Source organism: Trachurus japonicus, chromosome 14, assembly GCF_045865225.1.
Source record: "Trachurus japonicus isolate A0001 chromosome 14, Traja_1.0".
Classification (NCBI taxonomy): domain Eukaryota; kingdom Metazoa; phylum Chordata; class Actinopteri; order Carangiformes; family Carangidae; genus Trachurus; species Trachurus japonicus.
In genome coordinates this window covers 24,016,478-24,037,250 of record NC_140920.1, presented here as the reverse complement: position 1 = coordinate 24,037,250, position 20,773 = coordinate 24,016,478, and the positions used below count along the sequence as shown (strand labels likewise).

The window sequence follows — 20,773 nt, the reverse complement described above, 5'->3', positions numbered from 1 at the left end:
GAAAGCTCTTGGCTGTCTGAATCAACAGCCCAGTGCTGAACTGGCTAGCCTTCCTCGGCCTGCATTCCCTCGACGATGCCTAGGGAACTGATTTTCTGGCCAAGAAGTGGTTCTGTGGTTACAGTCAGCCAGGCAGAAGGGGTTGAACATTATGCCATGTGGACAAGAAGCCTTTTCTTCTGTGTTCTGCTAACATGGCCGACTGGCTCCAGGTTTGTCTGGGGGACAAGTCATTCATCTGCCAAACACAGTGCAGTTTAGGATTGAGGGCTGAAATCAGAGTTAGGTATAAATGTTAGGAAGAACCAACGTTGGGTTCCAGCCACAGGAACAGAAATGCCATTTTTATTTTGATGCTTGTTACTGTTTCATGGGTTTGAATGGTTCATGAATAATAAGGGGACTGTGATGCAGAAGGCATGGAGCTGATTTATGTGCATGTCTGTGTGTTTTTCAGCATGGGCCAAGGTGGAGCTGACGATGCATGAGAGTGTTGAGGTGTACCTGGGTGACGCGGCTCAGATCCCCTGCCAGTACAGCTTCACTGACGCCAAGAACGAGCCCAGCTTTGTCATGATCCAGTGGTTTGTGGTGAGTAGTTCTGCTGGACCCACAGCGAAAACTGACACTGTCTGTCTGAGGCTATCCAACTGCCCATGTAGTGGGAGGGGCCACTCCCACCACCACCACCTCCTTAGAGTCAATACTTTGAATCATCAACCACAGCTCATTTTCTAGTTGAGGCTCCACATTTCATCTGTCAAAACAGATGAAATAAGAGAGTAAACACTGACACCTACAAAAAAAGGCAACTGCATTTGCTTTTGCAGACTTGTTCTTTACATGATCAGAGACAGGAGACACAAACATTTACATTTCTAAACCCATGATGTAGAGATCACATTTAAACTGTGTACCATTCATGTTTATGTTCATGAGAGTTAAGGCAAAAACAATTTTCACCCAGCACACCCAGAAAATATATATCAGTAAACAATTTAGCAAACCAAAGAGCTCAGCTAGTTTTTGTACTCATGTCTAATTCTGCTAGTGGTAGTGAGAGAGTTTTCCTCAACGCAACCTGAACAAAGAAAACAGAGGGAGCCTTATGAAACCATTATGCAAATGAAATACCGCCTGATATCATAATATTGACACAGACAAGACACATCAGGATCTGTCTGATGCAGCCCATGGGACATCAGGCTTAAAGTCGTTTTGCCAATATCAGTTTATAAGGTGAAGTGTATTTTGTTTGTTTCCTTGCAGAGATCTGTCGGTAACAGCTCCCGGGTGAGGATCTTCTTCAGCGACAGCCAACAGCAGGTGGTGGACAACAACACAGACTACAGCGGCCGCGTCCAGGTGACTTCAGATCAGCAGGGGATTCACCTAACCATCCAGGACGTCCGCCTCTCTGACGAGAGGGAGTTCTTCTGCCAGGTCAACGGACTGGCTGCTGGGAGTGCTGAGGGCAAGACCCACCTCAGAGTGTTTGGTAAGGAAGTCTGCAAAAAAAAGGAAAGAAAAGATGGTTAAAGTCTTTACGAAGTCAGAAACATGTAACTTTGTTTGTGATGTGTGTTTGATTCAGCTCCTCCTGAGGCTCCAGTGATCGAGGGTGTGTCCACTGGAATATCTGTGACCAACGAGTTGCCATCCAAGGTCGGTCCTCCTAGTCTTAGCTGCTGAGATCAACTAATATCCACAATGACTATATTACATGTAAAATCTGTTGAACACACCAAGTATTTGCCCCCCCCCCTCTTTAAAGAGGACTTTTCAATGTGACTCTCCTTCCAGATTGCATCATGTGAGGCTCAGAACGGCTTCCCTAAACCCAACATCACCTGGTACAGGAACGGCATGCCACTGATGTCCACACCGGGACGTAAGTGCTGACAGTCATTGAACAGCTGCATCTGCCATGTAACAGTCCTGTCTTCCACATGGTTGGATTTCAGGCCATGACTTTACCCTAGAGATGTTCTGATACTGATACCAGCTTCAGAAATGTCTCAGTCTCTCAGATACCGCAGAAAATGTGGGATCAGGCATCTGCAAGTACACAACTCTAGGCACAGATCCAATACCATGCCTCATTATGTAGTTATGAAATTGCTGTTTACCGCCATCTGAGTCGTTGCTTGTTTAGCAAGACCATTTATGTAATACTGTCACTGTGGAAGTTACAGACTAAAGGTATTTTATTTTTTCAAGTCATACTTAAACAGTTTTTCAAACCAAAAGCATCTCAGATACCTGGGATGTAAAAATGTGTTTTCTTATCTGTGGCCTTTAACATTAAAATGTCAGTTCTGGCTGTGGTCCATCACTACATATTGTCATGTTGTCATGTTTGTGCTTCAGATGTAAACGTATTGATCCTGATGACAAGGGAGTCCAGCGGCTTCTACTCCGTCCAGAGCACACTGGAGTACAAGGTGGTGAAGGAGGACAAGGACGCCCATTTCTCCTGTGAGGTCAGCTTCTTTGTCCCGGGAGCCATCAGGACAGCTGAGTCCAACAGCATCAACATCACTGTTTTCTGTGAGTTTTCATATTACAGCTGAACCACTGGTAATATCGGATGTCATTGATAATAATTGTCCCAGTATAATAATTCTGTCATCTTTGGGAGGTCCTATCTCAGTCTGGTCAGTTCAGTGTTTCCTCTGCTGCTCAGGGTTTTAGGTACAGATTCATTTTGCTGTCTATTCTTTTTATTCTGCTTGTCAGTCAAATTATTCCTGTGCTACCTCTGGATTAAGACAAATTGATTTTTTGCCGGTTTGATTTATTTCTCAGCAGTCCCTCAGCAAACCAGATTAAAATATACTGACTTGAGCAACCTGCTAATTGACAGTGAAGTCTGAAGGGAACCAAGAAGACGTCATCATCTAAATAAGAAAATGTTGCTCTTTTACTTTGAAATTAGCTGATTTACAGATGTTAGTTTCCTTCCCTGTTCATGTTCATGTTCTTATTTGAACATGAACATGAACAGGGAAAAAAATATTCACCATTAGAAACCTTCAAGCTTACTGTAACACCGTACTCTGTAATTTATACGTATCTATAGATTTTTTATTTCATTAACACTTTGATCAAATTTGTAATATCTAATACTGTAATAAAGCCTCATTTCTATCTAGTTCATTTATAATTCTATTGATTTCAATCAGTTTTTCTATCTTAAAGCAGAAGTAAGTGATATATTTGTGTTAATATAAGTCTTAAATAGTTATATCTTCCGACAGCAATCACTTACATAGAGTGTTTGGTCTGAAACACGGGTCTGTCAGTCACTCTGCTCTGCTCTGAGCCGAGGAGAAAACATTTATCGTATCCTACAGTTTTTATCCAATGAGGAGAGAGAACGGCATGCAGGGCTGTGTGTGCAGCCAAGGGACGCCGTGAATGTGGTGACGTAGGGACGAGGACTGTTATGGTGCGTTCAAGGCAACTCGTAACTCGTGTTTTTCCGTCCTGTGAAGTCGTACCAGTTCGATCTGGTACGAGTTCACGGGTCGGAAGTTATGAGTGGCCGTCATAGTGACTTTCACAGGTAAAACAGGTCGGAAAAACACGAGTGGGTTGCCTGAAACGCTACAAAGTCGTAAGTTGTGACTTGAAGCTGTAATTTACGGTTTCAAAAGCCTGCCTGGAACGCAGCATTAGCCAAAACGACCGGATCGCTTACTTCTGCTTTAATTCCAGCCATTGCTTTAGATTAGCTTTTTCTTTTACTTTCTTTTTTCATTTTACTTTCTCTGTATTATTTTCACATGTGCTGTGTAGAAAGCTTTGCATTGTTTCTGTCCCTCAGTCTTTTGTTGCATTTCATTTGGCCGACTCACTGGATGTGAGACTGTTGTTGGAAGACGTTTGTTTTTCAGTTCCCTACAACAGATGCTAATGCGTTGGTCAAACCTGCGAGCTGTTATTAGAATATTCATGAGCTGCATCAGGAACATTACAACCCACGCATCCATGAGAGTGCTAGAGATAACTTTCAAAACTCTGTGTAAAAAGCACAGCACTAGATAGACGCTCACTGTTGAGGCTATTTATTATATACAGTGTTCTTATGTATTCTGCAAATGTTCTGCCCTCCAGCGCCTGTGGCCTGTTGTTATGGTTGTTATGAAGATGGAAAATTGTCACTCCCTCATTCCCCATGACTCGTCTCCACCTTTACAGTTTTATTGCTTTGAAATAAATTACTTAGCTTCTCCTAAACCAATTACAGAAACAGATTCAGTCATTTAAAGGGGATTTTCACCAATTTTACTCATGAAATACAAAGATGTGGGGGAGGTTTCTGTGGACAGAATAAAAAGATTCTTGGAGCTTGATAATAATGTCTACATGTCAGGGTATCGTGGCCTTTGCTGCGCTCATTTCTTTCATTTTTAAGGAAATGCAAAGCTGAATACCTCTTCAAACCCTTTAAATAGTCACTAATGACATATTAATTTAAATTCCTAATCCAAAAGCATTTAAGAGCTGCATTATTTCCTCCTTCCTCTGTCCTCCATTGTTGTTTGAAACTGTTTTGTGGGGACGCCGAGGCAGGCAGAGCCAAACACAGTCTGTGCTGTCAGAGCGTTGGATATGGCCTTGTTAAAGTGACTTTAGCAGCTCAGTGAATAAGCCTGCTTAATTTCATTTTGTGTGTGTGTGTGTGTGTGTGTGTGTGTGTGTGTAGACCCCACCACCATGGTGGAGCTGTGGAAGGAGTCGCCCCAGGGCTTGGTCAAAGAGGGGGATACTGTGGAGCTGCGTTGCCAGGGCGATGGCAACCCCCCGCCGCCCTTCATTTTCAGCAGAGAACAAGTAAGAATGGAGGGTCTTTTCTCACCCTAAAACTCCCCGAGAGAGAAAGGGTGACACACAGGAGACATGTAGGGAATGTTTTTGATATGCAGAGCTCACTGGGCCCCATGTAGACATGAGTGTGCAAGGTCTGTGGAGGCTCTGTCAGCTCTGACCCTGCAGATCCAGGCCGGGGTCTGAGACCGGAGGCCACACCGACAGGGCTCATGTGTAGGACTCGTTCCCATGTCAGACACTCACCCATTGTATGTGCGGACAATGCCGACAACTCAGCTGACTGGCGTTTTAACTTTTCATAACTTGGCCGTCATGGACATTTGGTGTAGTTGTTGTAACCACTCAAGAGTTAAATGTTTGTTTCGTGTTGCATTTCACTTTGTCAGAACTAAATTAATGCTGAGATCTGGAGACACAGTCAGTCTCTGCAAGACGTCGCTTTAGTCAGCCAAAATATCTGTGGAGACTGCGAGACAACACACAGAAAACACAGTTGTTATGTGGATGAAAAGGACCATGCAATTTTGCTGTCATAAAAGCATTACTTACTAACAATTCCCTTTTTTGCATGAGATTCTGCTTAACAGATAGCTGTCACTGAGCTTGGAGAACCACCCATCCTACCTTTCCAGGCTTTTGGTGGGGGCCATAATGTCCTCACTTTGACTTGGGATCATGTTATTACACAAATGAACTGGTTTTACTGTTACAAGGTTCTGGGAGTTGACTGTGGGTGTGAACTGTGTGAACAGAGATTTTTGCATTAGCCTTTACTTTGACCTGAGAATGGTACCATGAAAGTAATAGATGGTTCAATGGTTAATCTATTATGGGGTGAAGAGTAAAATCACTACTTGAACACTTAAGCACTCATGTTTCTGTTATGATACAGATTGTCTTATTAAAAGTGAATGGGCTCTTGTTATTCCTTGAAGAGGCCCACTGTTCTCCTCATCCTGTTTAATACTTAAAGGGGTCAAGGCTGTGTGGTTTTGGTCTTTAGGTATATTTAGGGGTTCCAGTGTATGTCTTGGGTGTCTGCCATTGGCTCTCATTTTAAACGGGTGTGTTATCATCCAATCTGTGTTTTTTTTCTGTTCTATAAAAACATCAGCCTGACTCAGTGTTGTTTGGACAATGATTTTTCTCACCACCTTTGTGTGAGTCCTGTCTGCTTATCGATCCCAAATATCTTTTTTATTCATCTGTGGGTCGGTCAGTCTGTACTTTTTTATTTCTGTGCCTGTTTTAACAGGATTTTAATAGAATCCACGACAGGTGCATCCTTAGCCGTCATGCTACTATTAATTATATTTTGAGACATTGTATACACAGTGTCAGGCTATGGAAGGTTATTGCAGTTCATGTTGTGGAGATGATGTATGACTACAGTCAGTTTTATGACAGGTCATCCTGTAGCTGTCCAGATATTGCACTCTGGACCAAGGGACAGTGAAATGGATGAACCTGTCCAACATTATAACTCAAACTGTCTGTTGTTTACGGCCATGAGGCTCAGTTTTGTCCAAACACACTCACCATACTTGTACAAACTCACAGTTTTATCTTGTAATGAGCAATATCACTGACACTGTGTGCTTCATTCTTACTTTAAGTGGGTGCAGATACCAGGGTTAAATATTTAGGATTTATTCAAACACAGTCTCGGAGTCTGGCCACTTGTGGTTGTTGCCTTAATGGATTCTGATGTAAATTGTGGCTGCGTCTGTAGCTGTGTCCCCAGATCTCAGCTGTGTGACCATAATGGCCGAAACCAGGAATAGAAGAAAAAAAAAACCCTGACACCGAGATCAGCTACTGGCAATACGGTTCACATGTCAACAGCTCTTTATTTTTAAAGATGAAAGTGATGAAATCATGCGTCATTTGGGAAAAGTATGATTTTAGGCTGCCAACCAAAGCTGGATTTTCACCCTGTATTTGATCGCTGTCTAAGAGGACTCCAAAGATTACATGATGCACCAGTGGGCGGGTTTGATACGTCAGCTGTTTTCCACCCACAAACTCTCTCTCCACAAAATTGAAGGAACTCAGTCACCTTCTCAGTGTTATGCTAACATTATGCTAACATGGCTCACTTTTATAGTTACTTTTCTTTGCACTCATATGATCCCAGCATGAAACCAGGACACAAACTGAGCATTTGTTGCAGGACCCGGACGATGAGCTGGAGAGCAAAGGGGACGTGTTGGTGCTGACAACCGTGTCGCGGAAAGACAGCGGCATCTACCAGTGTCGCCCCCTGGATACCGACGGATACATCGACGTGAAGGGAGAGATGCAGCTGATTGTGCACTGTGAGGACCAATCACACAAACAGAAGAATCACACATGACATAACATATCTAAAACAACTTAAAGACACTAACAACGCAGCACTTTCCCTCCTCCTGCTGCTCCTACTACAGCTACTACTCTGCTTCTCATGCAGAGCTCTGTCTCCAGCTCCATATGATCATCTGTCTCCCTCACAGAAAGAAACACAAACTATTAATCCCACACAACATTGTGACGCTGTCCTCTGTGTCTTTTCTGTTTGCCGTCTTCAGACTTGGACCCAGCTGTGGTCGTACCCAAAGACTCAGAGGTCATGCTTAAAGGAGAGGATCTGACCGCAACCTGCAACGCTCTGTCCTCCCTGAAAACATCCACCGTCTGGTACAAGGTTTGTACATTTTGGACCGGAAAATGTTTAGACTAGTTGAAAGCACACAAACAGTCCCATAGCAACACCTTTCAGTACAGCAGAATATATATTTTTTATTTCACTCTAGAGCACAGAACAGAATTAAAGATCCATTGTGTGTGTGTGTGTGTGTGTCTGTGTGTGTGTAGGATGGGCAGCAGGTGGGTAAGGGGCACACGTTGCACCTGCAGGACGCCACTTATGAAACAACAGGGGAGTACATATGCGAGGTGACCGTTCCCTCCCTGCCCGCCCTGCACACCAGCGGCTCCGTTCACATCATCGTCCAAGGTCAGTCCTCCCTCTGCACCCACTCACCAGCTTCTGTTGACCTGTGGTGCCAAGACACTTTTTCAAGACTTTTCCATATTAAACACATAGCTGAAACCCAAATGTATTTTTTGTTATTGAAGGGTTTTTTCATACATCTTTTTTCATTCTTGCAGTTTGTGCATAGAAAAGAGTAGAATAGTTAAGGCAGAAAAGTGAAAATACCTAAAATAGAAAGACAGAAAAGTAGAAGTTGGTAAATAAACAAAACATGTTTCTATTTTAACTTTCTCTAGTTTGTGTATTTTGGTTCTTAGACAAGTGCACATTTTTGTTGTATGACTTTTTGAATGAGTAGCATCTGTAGCGACTCTCTAAATTGATTCTCTAAATGACCCTGAGAGCTCTGATTTGAAACACCTGTGCTCATCGCTGTAAATGTCAGCCAGGTAACTGCCGGCCAGTGTGTTGAAACCTTAATCTTTAACACTCTTGAGTAATGAGAGGGCGGCCGTCCTCCTCTTTTCCCACATTAAAAACCCATCAGGAAAGAGGTGGACTGTGCCATTTTGGGCCACCAGAGGGCTTTTAATGGGAAACATCTGTGCAGGAAGTGTTGAGTTGCATTGACAGTAGCAGCTCAGTATTTCTGTTAAAACTCCGAGTCGCGCGTCATGACTCATGAGGATCATGAGGCAGAGCTGTGTTTGGAGTAACAGAGAATGAAAACAGGAGCAGATCAGAAATTGATTTGTTACTAAATTATAATGAACTGGTTGAGAGTCAACGGCCTGCACACTCAATATTGATCTTGTGTGTGTGTGTGTGTGTGTGTGTGTGTGTGTGTGTGTGTGTGTAGGTGGTCCCCAGCTGGTGGGAGTGGACCAGGAGGTGCAGATGGAGGAGGCGACAGGCAGGATGGTGAACCTGAGCTGTGAGGCTCAGGGTCATCCACTGCCCAGCATCTCCTGGAACATCATCGGCAGCCAGGTACCAGCTCCAACTCACAGCAGGAGATGCAGTTCAATGCTCATTGTTGTAGTACACACACCAGACCCTAGTTCTCTTTGTAGTAATGTGAACAGTGGGAGAAACAGTAGATAAGATGTTCTGTGATCTTCCCAGTGCTGATGCTACCGATTGATAAAGTTTTGTAGACAGCTGTGGCATGTTTCCTGTTTTGGGGGTTCTTTGTAGCTTTATTCTGGCCACAAACAACAGATGTTGCGAAACAAAGAATATAAATGCTTCATTTTGCCAGCAGCAGTCGATGCCCAGTGTTGTACAGAGAGAAATGTGCACATTATCATTAACAAGGTGTGTGTGTGTGTCTGTCTGTCTGCAGAACTGGCATGAAGTGGTGAGCCGGGCGAACGAGCACATGGCCCACAGTGTGGTGTCAGTCAAAGTCACCTCGGACATCAGCGCTCAGTGCAACGCTTCCAATGACATGGGCACCGAGGTGAAGGCGTTCAGCATCAAAGCCAGTAAGAGCCCTTCACTAACCCTCACTGTATGAATGAATCATGATGGGATGGATACAGAGCCACCTCAGGCTTTGAACCTTTTTTTTCCTGAAATGATACAATTTTATGTATCGTTGGCCTTTAGAGCAAAAACCACCATTCTGCATTTTAACAAATTCCATCCATTTTTCATCTCAGGCCTTAATCAGACTCGACAGAACTGACAGAACCTCTGTGCTCACACATGATCTGATGCCTGGTGCACGGACTGATTGAATAGCTTTTATCATTGTAGAGTTTACATACATCAAACCTGATGTTGTGCTAAGGCCCAATCCCATTTCTCATTCATACCCCTTCACCTACCCCCTGCAACAATGATTCCCTGTGAAACCCCTACATAACCTAATGTAATACTTTATCATATGCATTATAATGCAGTAATGTTTGACAAACAGTTAAAAACGTATTCACTGCTGCCCTGATTTGAAGACACAGAGTGGAGATGTAGGGCTCAGAGAGAGGGCCGAGGCGTAGAAATGGGACTGGGCCTACATCCTCAGTGTGGCCTACAATGAACTTCTAATCTCACAGTCTGCAGACTCCATTACACATTACACAGTCAGCTCTAGAGGAACGTGGGTTGGTGTGTGACTGGAATCACATTAAATATGAGACGAGTGTGTGGGTGTGTAGTGGGGTAATGTTGGTGGACAGCTGCCCACTCTAAGTGTTGTTTTACTTGTTCACAGTTCCCAGGGTCACCACCTCTGCTCCCTTCTCTCCTGGTAAGATTGTCGCCCTAACGTCTCATCTTCATGTTGGGAACTTTCCCTCTTTCAAGGTCTCTTCTGTCTCAGTGTTCACACTTTAGACTGAGTTCTGTCTGTGACAATGAAGGGTTGGAGGACTGCATCCATTATTTATGACTTGCATGCACAGACTCAGTAACAGGACTGTCTTTGGTTTGCTGGCAGATCTTTGGGATGGCCTGTGGGCGTATTAAATATTCTGCTTGATATAGTGAAAAATCATAACAGCAGCAAATTCAAGCACCAACACTTATTATAAGACTTGGGCCAAATGCTCTGCAGTGGTAAGAAAAAAAACAGTATTTGTACATTTGCCGTTTTTTTTTTTAAACGAACTCAACACATTAGACACACAGCCGTGACTCATGTTCACTGACTTCTCCAGACAGTCTCGTGTTTTATGGTGGATTTTTACATACCAGGAAAAAATGCAGTTAAGTATGTAGAGGGGCATTATTATGAGGCTATTTTCTGACTATGTCTGTGCCGTCACTTCATTCCATTAAAATCTTCACTAGCCTGTGGGGAACACAATGGGCACCCGTAAAAAAAACAACAAGAACGTGAAGTACATCTAGAGCAGAGTGTTCTTCTCAGGAAATAAATATTTGCTTGCTTCTCTAATAATTCACTGAGTATCTCTTTTTGGAGTCACACATTCTGTTTGACTGGACTGAAACCACGTCTGCAGTCCCTCAGAGCAGAGGGTTTCTACGCACACGCACAACAAGAGGTGGAAGAGCTACTTCAGTTTTAAATTACATCACTGTTTTATGACACTGGGAACCAGAGAATGAATCACACTGTCTCAGTCTGGTTCTCACTTTTTCTATATTCAGCGTTTCCAAAGGCTGATCTGGCCCATTCCGAATACAGACACTTGTAGGTAAAAGCTTAAAATGATTTTGTCCTAAACTGATGGTAAATGGTAAATTGATATGAGTAAATGTATATGTTCTATAGAACGAATAGAATCAACTGGAAGCAGCATCGTCCACCCAGAAATTCAAGAATAAATTAAAAGATGATAAAAGCTTAAAAGCAGAGTTAAAGCTCCTCCTTGTCTCTGTTTCACTCTAGCTGTACATTTAGTCCAGACACAGGGAGTCACATGTTTTTAGATCTGGACAGAAAAGCAATTTCTTTACTTTATTTACATGAAAGATCCGCAGGACAAACAAATAAATCAGCCCATAAAGCACCTCTGTCAGGTTTGGAGAAATCCTGAATGATCATCTTGTAACATTCTGATCAGAAACCCATTTACATCATTTAATTATAACATCCTAAATAAACAAGAGACTGTCTGAATACAATACCTTCCTTTTTACATTTTGAGACACTTTGACATGTCACAGAAAGAAAAGCACATTTACGTAAATACATGAAATGACTGATGGCTGAGCAGCTCACTGCCACATCATGTCTCTCTGGTGAACTGAACGGAGCCATCGTTAATGTTATTAATAACACGTGAGTTTGTTCCTTCTATGACCAGTGAAGAGCTGCTGTGAAAAAAAAGCCAGTTAACACAAAATGTATATTTGTGCAGTATCAGTGGATGGTGTGTACATACTGTATGTTGTGCAGGAGAAGCACCGTTTTTCTTCTGTCCCACTCCCACCTCTTTGTGACCTGGCTCTGTTTCCTCATTAAATGTAAATGCTGAGGTAGCTCACCTGGTGGAGTGTTCACCATTAATAAGTCTATTCTGTAGCGGTCCAGGTTGAACTCAAGCCCAGACATCTCTCTCCTAACCTTCCTGTTTCTCAATGAGACAGCACCTATCAAAACATTTAGGGCAAGTCGGCCTAAAACTGGGGCACCAGAGTGATCCACCTGGTACAGTACATACCCTTATAGTCTACTTGCCAACAATGAGTACCCGGAAATGTTGAGTACCCCAAAGTTTTATGTTAGAAATATATAGTATCGGTCCCCAGTATTCAGAAACTGCCGGATGCTAACTTATATATATTGGGCAATTAGGGACTGTTCGTTATTTATCATCAGTGCCACCGGAGGGATTCACGGGACTTTTTTTTTTTTTTTACATGACCCCCCTGTCGGAGTCAGTAAATTTTAACATGACCCTGCATTAAGCCTTATCAAAAGATACATGACCCCCCCCCCCCCCAGCCATCGACACGATCGCATCACGTAGCGCGTGACACTACATTATTTCATTTTGACAACCATGTGTGCAACACCTTCTCATCACAATGCCATTTATCAGCTGTTATTAAAATCCAACTCATCAATAACAGAATCTCGATTTTGGACCAGCTCACATTACACAACAAGCCATTAACAATTAATCCACACTCAAACCGAAGCAACAATAATGTGAACTGCACTCAACAACGTATTATTACAAGGTTTACGACAGATATGACAGACAACTGTGTGTGTGTGTGTGTGTGTGTGTGTGTGTGTGTAAGAAAGAGAGGGAAAGAGAGAGAGAGAAAGTACGTAAAACCAGCTAGCTGTTAGCTACCGTAGCTCAGGCGTCGGTCTCCCGTCAGGTAAAAGCTGCCGTTTATTCCTCAAATGAAGCTCATGAAGTTGTCCTCTCCGGTACAGTTATCCATCACTGCTGTTGAATTAGCCGCTAAACTGCTGGACGCTAAAACCGAGGGGGCGTCTGTTTGTTTACAATTCACGAAAGCAACGTGAACGTACGTGCTGCTCAGACTATGTAGAGTTACGCAATGAGGCAGGCAGGCAGCGTAGCCTCTGTACGGTACTGAAGTTAAACTCACTCACCAATAAAAGACGTGCTAAGCTGCGGGCGAAACCCTTATTGAGTTCTTGGTTGAAGCGGTTAGCATCTTCGCCTGCGGTGCGGGAGACTCGGGTTCGAACCCCACTCAGGGCAGATCAACATAAAATAACGTTGTGATTTAGGGGCCGTTACTCTCATTGTCATCAGTGCTTGCAGCTTTGAAATGTCCCGTTTTTGTTTTGTTTTTGTTTTTTTGCGAGCATTGCAGTGTCCTCCAGACAAAATGTTGAATGACCCCCCCTCGCTGACCTTTTTTTTTTAGTGGACCCACCCCTCAACAAAGAATATTATGACATGACCCCCCCCCATTTTCCTCCGGTGGCCCATTCCATAAATAACGAACGGTCCCTTAGCACAATTGACATAATTAGCATAAATTAGCATATTTTGCCTATATGGGCAATATTTCAACAAAATTGACTTGGCTGATCTGGGCAATATTGGAGTGGTTTTAGGGGTTATTGATGATGTTGAATCCATTTCTGACATTTTCAAAATTCAAAATGGCTGCCTAAACCAGAAGTGACCAGATTGAAATCCATCAAAATCGGCCCACTGGCGGTTAAAATCTGGTCTCTTCCGGTTTAGACAGCCATTTTGAATTTTGAAAATGTCAGAAATGGATTCAGCATCATCAATAACCCCTAAAACCACTCCAATATTGCCCAGATCAGCCAAGTCAATTTTGTTGAAATATTGCCCATATAGGCAAAATATGCTAATTTATGCTAATTATGTATGTTATGCTAATTGCCCAATATATATAAGTTAGCATCCGGCAGTTTCTGAATACTGGGGACCCATACAATATATTTCTAACATAAAACTTTGGGGTACTCAACATTTCCGGGTTCACAATGGGGCCCTATGGGCTGGCAAGTAGACTATTAAGGTTTTGTCCTAACCCCAGTGGTCTGGGTTTGAATCCAACCTGCCGCCCTTTGCTGCATGTTATCCCAAACACTCTTTCTTCCACTTCCCTGTCTCTCTCACACAAATTAAGGTATAAAAAGGCCAAAAATAACTTTAATTCAAAACAACACGTAGCTGCATGATCCCACTATGGAGAGGCTGGGACAGTGTGAACTTCAGCTGTTGAATGGAAGCAGTGTGCGGGTGTGACTTCATGTTTGTGTGGTGGTAGTAGACTAGAGCACTGACTTTCTACTCATTCAATCATCATCATCATCTTCTTCATTATCATCATCATCATCATCATCGACGTCGTCATCGTCATCACGAACACACTGTTTAGTCATCTGGAAACACTAACACTAATGTAACAGCAGTGACCCGTGGTGGTCCAGTGTGTTGTTTGCTTTTTTGTTTACAATAACTTCTCCTGTTTGCAGTGTCAGTTGCTGCTGTGTTAGTTGTGGTCGTCTTGATGTGGCAGTGTCATGAGCAGGGTTGTGTATTATTACAAACAAATGGCAAATAAATCTCTCCCTGTGTATTTTGAGAAGCTTTGGGACAGGATGCTCAGACTGAGCTGGTGAAATAAAACCTCTAAGGAATGAAGTTTTCTGCACAATTGTACTGGCACCATCGGACATTTTGTTTGTTTTAATCTGAAAGGATATATAAAACAGAACAGAAGTAGACAGACAACACCATCTTAAATTTTCTTTTGTTTGTGCTTTATTCCACTTTGTAAGTCACTTAGTCAACCAGAGTGAACTTTTTCACAGTTTTCTGGGAGTATTTTTGAGTTACTATGTAAATTTCCACATCACTGCCTCCTTGATTAATTGTGGTGCTTTTTTCAGAAAGGAGAAGAGTTAAATGTTTTATGAATACCAACAGTTTTAGCAGTTCTACAGATGAGCTTATTGACAACAGAGAGAAGAAGGCATGAGTTTGGTGGATGATGGACTCAGCCCCCTCTGGCAGTAGGCAGAGTAAACGTCCTGAAAGCAGGAGATCTGCACCAGTGATCTTATTGGTGGTGCTGGGTAGTCAGGTTAGCCAACCACACTCTGCTGCATCAGTGCAGTGATACAATTTCAGCAGTGTCTCAGTTTGCAGCCTGAAGCTCCTCAGCCTCCTCAGACAGGAGCTGGGTTTGCTTAGATTAGATTTCACGAGGATGCAGCTCAAGTCAGAAGTTAGAATTTAATGAGTTTCACTCGTCACAACCACTGTGTTTTTGTATGATTTAAGAAGTAACTGCATGTTAACATTTAAAAAGAGGCTGATTTTTCTTTTTGCTGTAGGGCTTCTTACTTTGGGAATTAAAAAAACATGTAATTTGCAACTACAACCGATAAAGATGAATAGCCTGTAACAGAAAAATATCATTAGTTATCATAGGAATATTTTATTGATATTAGATGTTAGATGAATACAAGGGAATAAAAAATGTTGGACAACAGAGTAATTAAACTAAACTGAACTGTGAGAGTATAATGATCAATTGAATGAACCCCCTGCAGATGCTCTGTTTTTCTTTTGAATTGTTACTTGTTAATATTCTTTGTGTGCCGATAACAAATGTATCCAGCACATTATAAAGTTAGAGCAAAGCTTCTGGATGGATAATTTGATCTAAATCAGGTCAGTTATTAAGGCTTAAGGTCACAGACGTAGAGAAAAATAAATCATTCTTTTCCGCACTGCAGCATCCTCTGTCACTTTAATAACACTGAAATATAACGTACATAATTTCACGCTCGGCTAATTATTTCTTATCCATGAAGAAATGGACTTTGTCAAATAAGCCGCTTAAAAGACAATGTAGTAGAAGTGTTGTAATTTGAAGGTGAAGAATCGACCTTTTCATTATTTTAAAAAGGGCACTTCAGCAATTTAGTCGCGCTACTCTCTAAAGTTGGGAGACGTGCCAGGGACGGACTCAGAGGTCAGAAAAGTGTGTGTGAAGGGACAAAGACAGCGGCTGCTACACGTTAATCAGGCTCTTTAACACTCCACATCTCTGGTTTATATGTTCACTGTATGTTTCCTTCCTTCTGTTTTCCTTTACATTCACCTTCACCTTTACCGTGACTGGCTGTCCAACAGGCCAGTGGCTCTACCCACTCTGTCACAGTGACAATCAGCTCTGAGCATCACTGCGGTCACAGTGTATCTAAGATTAGCAGTATCGGCGTATTGTCGGACTGACGCTGACGTTGTTGTCTCTCTGTCTCTGTGTAGCTGAGGGCAGCGGAGTGATCATAGTGGTGATCATCCTGTGTCTGCTGCTGCTGGGCATCCTCGGCAGCGTCCTCTACTTCCTCCACAAGAAGGGAAAGATCCCGTGTGGACGCTCGGGGAAGCAGGAGATGTGAGTTACTGTGTGTCTGTCTGTAGTGTCTACACAACCACACAACACTTATTTAAATTGGTGGTGATACTCTATACTGTTCATACTGTCAGCCAAACCAACCATGAAATGATCCTTGGAACAAGTGTCCCCTGTGTGGTCAGAGCCTGATAGATCTTGTTTCTCTGCACTGAACCACGTCGTAGCTGATTTGCATTCTGCCCGGTATCAGCTGCTTTCAGCCCGTCGTCTCTCTCAATGCAGCTGAATTCACCATGAAGCTCTTCTCATCTACATTTTGTCCTGTTTCTGTTATCAAACGACAGAACAAATTTAAAAGTAAGTGAAAAGCAGCCCGTTGACACCACACGGTCCCCGCCAGCCTTTTCAACTGTAGCCTACTGTTAAAATCCTGGTTTGACAGAATCACCGTGCACAAGTTAAAGACAATGGCTGTGAGAAAATTAGGACCTCTTTCACGTTGGCTGCAGTGTGTTCAATACGCACGTGTCCCTGCAGGATGAACAGAACTAAAACAGGCAGCTCCTCTTTAGAAAGTTGCTCAGGTTTTTCTAAAAGCTGCTGGATGATTTGATAAAGGAGTTGTCTCTTGAAAAGAAGTCGCTACAACACTTTGGGCTTTATCTGAAAAGGATATTTGGATCAACATGTGAACAAACTAACAGAACAAAAGCACTGGTGCCAAGTCGTATTTCCCAACATCCCATAGTCCACTCTGTAACAGACTGACTGGAGATCATGTTTTAATCTGTTTAATATCTGTGCATCAAATTTGAAAAACTGTCATTTCTAATAATGTAGACCCCTGTCTTTCCTTGGATCGGCTTCAGTTCTTATCACATGGACCTGCTGCAGTCAGACCAGGCCCTGACTCACCTGACTACCTGAGAGGAACCTCAGGGTGGGTCCGGTCCCTGTGAAGTCCACCAGTACTAACTCTTGTTTGTGTGGACAGAACCAAAGAGAAGACCACCAAAGATGACATCGTTGTGGAGATGAAGAGCAACACAAAGAACGAGGAAGCTGTCCTCCTGAAGGCTGTCAACGGAGACAAAAAGGGCCCCAACAACAAGGTAACTATTGTGGTGGATGAATAGGAAATCATTATTTTCACAATGTAGAAAAACACAGCGCTCAAAGGCACTGAAGACCTGCTAGTGTCCTCTAGAGGCTTCTGTATCCACTGCCTCCCACAACAACCGTCATACACACAATGATAGTCTTCTTCTCCTGGTTGTGAGGCCACAGTGTTTGACTCACAAGTTTGACTCAGTTAAATGGTCGACAGCCTGCTCATCATTACTGCAGAGAGTTCAATGCATGGTGTAGTATTAGTTAAGGCTTTTTTCCAATGAATTATTTAATAGGCATAAATAAGAGTCCAGCAAGTGTCAGCATGGAGAAAATAAACTGTTGACATCAGCATGTCTGGACACGACTTACATTCAAATGAGCGTTTGAGTCAAACAGAAACGGTTGTAAATGCAGACCACAGCTCACAGGTCATGTGAAGCTAAAATTATCCTTTCTTTGTTTAAAGGGATAGTTCACCCAAAATTCAAACTTCACTCATTTTCTACTCACCCTCATGTCGACTAAGGGCTGGGAGAAGTTTCAGAGTCATCTGTGCCTTTTTGGAGTTACAGGGGGGCTCTGCACAGCACTGACAGACGAAGGTGGCGAACGGGGCTCACTTTTCTTCGTGCAAAAAGACACACCAAAAAACATCCAAATACCTCCATACTGCTCGTCTGTAATGCTCCTCTTGTATTGAAGCCCCGACATGAGAAATTGTTCCGAAAAAAAATTAAATAAGTCTGTCAGTGTTGCGCGGAGCCCCCCTGTAACTCCAAAAAGGCACGGATGACTCTGAAACTTCTCCCAGCCCTTAGTTGACATGAGGGTGAGTAGAAAATGAGTAAAATTTGAATTTTGGGTGAACTATCCCTTTACGTTTGTGTAGCAGTTTGCATCACGCTTATGTCCTCTTCTGTTTGTCCACCTCCTCTGTCTCCCTCAGTAAGGTCCCAGAGCCGTGACGTTGTGCAGCCAGCGGCAGGACACATGAAGCCCGTGGTCAGTGTGTGTGTGTGTGTGTGTGTGTGTGTGTGTGTGTGGTTGTTGGAGCAGAGGGAGCCTCCCACTGATCTGTGACCTGCAGGGTAACACCAGCCCACAGTCTGGACATTCCCCCATCGTGCTTTGTTCTCAGCAGTATTCAGTAGATTTACACAGCAACACACCACCACATCCATGCTCACCTTACACACACACACACACACACACACACACACACACACACACACACACCAGACTCAGTATGTATGTACAGATGTGCATTTTCTTTCAGATGGGTGTTCGCCTCCTGAAACATTCAGTTCCTCCATTTGTTTTGTACTATTTCCTCAAACTGCGTTCACCTCTTGGCTGTTGTTCAGTGTGTGTACGGCGACGTCTCGAGCGCGTCGTCATTTTTTTTTGTTTTTTATGAAAGTGTATATATTATATATATTTTGTTATTTAAGATATTTTGGCACTCAGATTTCCATTTCGTGGTAGCGTCTGGGTCATGTGCATGTTGATCCGTGTTCATGAGTCCAGGTGAGTTTCAGGACGGGACATGACGTCAGAGACCAAACACTGAGCTGCGTGTGTGCAGCAGCTTCCAGTCACACTGAGGGAAGGCTTGTCAGTGTGTTTGCTTCAGTTTCACTGTAGATTGACTCCAAATACTCATGTTGAAATCTGAGAAATGACCTGGAGGATCAGTTTTTTTTGTTGATATCATCAGGAGACACTAAAGCTTGAAAGGCAGGAAAACCACATCAGTAGTAAAATCTCTAAACGCTGTCAATCACACACTGGCTGCCTTCTTTTGCAAACTACTGTCAAGCCCTTGTACTGTTTGTAAATACGTGTAGTGTACAGACCTACTAGTGGTGGCCTTGGACTGTTACTGAAGGTGAAAATGTCAAAGGTTAGTAATCTGCTGTGCCTGTTTTGAGAATGCATCATACACTGAATTTTTTTTTTTTTTGTTTCTTTGGTTTGCTCTGTGTGTTTTCTTTGTGTTTCCACTGAGAGCCCGTCGGGCCTGAGGACACGTTTCAGTGTCGTTCACCACGTTGAAGCCTTTTACTCCACAGAACCATCAGACAGCCTGTGGTTTTGCAGCTTGATAATCAACAAGCTGATGCTTGAAACTTGCTCGACTTAGAGAATCCACCCCAGAGTTAACTGTTCAATTACAATATTATACCAGAAGGACCAGAAGCATCTGCTCTGCATTACCATGAATCTCTATCATCACACACTCATGGACCAGTGACAGTGACTCTCATGTCAACAGCTCTAATCAATGTTAGTTATCACAGAATCTGAGCAAAGGAGCAGTTAAATAGAATTTGTATTATTAGTATCAGTTATTATGTCATTAGGTATTTTAAATTTTACAAAATCTGACATCATAATTTCTTGATGTTTTTCTTCCAATTTTGTACAAAGCAGGTGGAATTTCTAATTTCTTGACTAAAGGAGCTGCATCATTGAACGTGCGTTAAAAATCTTATATTTTGCAGCAAGTTTTGAAATGACAAGCTTTTAAAAGATTGTCAGAGATTATTATGTTTCTTTAAAAACAGTTCAATGACACAACAAATGGATGAATGAGCAGCACGAACTGGTGCTTAACTACAGAACCATTAAAATATGATTCGTCCTGATTCATAGTGAATCGGCTCAAACGTGCGTGAACGCTGTCGTGTCACTTCAGGCCCGTGTTGTGTATATGACGTGCTGATGGCTCACTGTTTAGGTTATTGTGAAAAGACTTTCCGTTGCCGAGCGCCACATCGCCCTGATGACTTGCAACATTAACAAAGTAGTGACATGTTTCCTGTTAATCTTTATTTGTTTTCTTTTTTTTTTACTCCACTGAGTTGAGATGCATACGTTGTAGAAATATCCAGGTAGAGGACGTCCTCAGGCTGAAGTGTCCTCCTGTGAGGTGAGACGCTGTCATTGTGGTTGTAGAGACGCTGCACCAAGCCATAACACCATGTGCAGGACCAGATTTCTGAATCTGCACCTCGTCTTTTCAGTTTCACTTCAGATACGATTCTTTGTTTGTTGCTCTGGATTTTTCATCAGTGGGAGAAAAAAAAAGTTTGAAAGTAAACATTGCAGTTGTGTTTTTTTTTTCTAAATGTGTGTAAATTAAGTACTGTACATGTGATCCTTTGATGCTTGCGTTTTTTTTATATTTTTTGCAAGAAAATAATGCCAAATAAAAACGTTTCATTTAAGGAAATCCTGTTTTTTCCTGTAATTTATTTAGCAGAGGTATGAGAGAGCAGTGGCGATATAATCACTGTTGGGCTCCTCTTGTGCCCGAGGGCTCTCTGTGAACCAGAACAACAGCCACTTCAGAGTGTCCCACAGTGAGGAGACAGGAAGGAGCGCTGCCTCCAAACCGCTGTCAGCACGAGCTGGAAATGACTCCAGCAGTAGCTCAGATTTCCAGCTGGAACGTGGAGGAGGAAGGACAGAAAACACAGCTCACATCTGCAACAAATTCAGGCCCCGCACAGCTCCGAGCTGCCCGTCTCACTG

The 20,773-nt window shown here is 42.8% G+C and overlaps 1 protein-coding gene across 2 annotated transcripts in view; it reads left to right on the top strand.

Annotated features, from left to right (window-relative positions):
* mcama (melanoma cell adhesion molecule a) overlaps positions 1–20,469 on the top strand; it is a 50,696-nt gene extending 30,227 nt beyond the window's left edge. Inside the window, exons 2-16 of one of the 2 annotated variants that reach the window (XM_085798444.1) lie at positions 458–591; positions 1,270–1,498; positions 1,595–1,665; positions 1,804–1,891; positions 2,371–2,550; positions 4,712–4,839; positions 7,010–7,154; positions 7,407–7,522; positions 7,693–7,834; positions 8,673–8,803; positions 9,159–9,300; positions 10,032–10,067; positions 16,033–16,162; positions 17,118–17,235; positions 18,183–20,469. In XM_085798444.1, coding sequence (XP_085654570.1) covers positions 458–591; positions 1,270–1,498; positions 1,595–1,665; positions 1,804–1,891; positions 2,371–2,550; positions 4,712–4,839; positions 7,010–7,154; positions 7,407–7,522; positions 7,693–7,834; positions 8,673–8,803; positions 9,159–9,300; positions 10,032–10,067; positions 16,033–16,162; positions 17,118–17,235; positions 18,183–18,185 — 1,793 coding nt within the window. In that variant the 3' untranslated portion in view covers positions 18,186–20,469. The remainder of the gene's footprint in view (positions 1–457; positions 592–1,269; positions 1,499–1,594; positions 1,666–1,803; positions 1,892–2,370; positions 2,551–4,711; positions 4,840–7,009; positions 7,155–7,406; positions 7,523–7,692; positions 7,835–8,672; positions 8,804–9,158; positions 9,301–10,031; positions 10,068–16,032; positions 16,163–17,117; positions 17,236–18,182) is intronic. The other variant, XM_085798445.1, reaches the window with a different exon arrangement.
* The last annotated feature ends 304 nt before the right edge of the window (positions 20,470–20,773 follow it).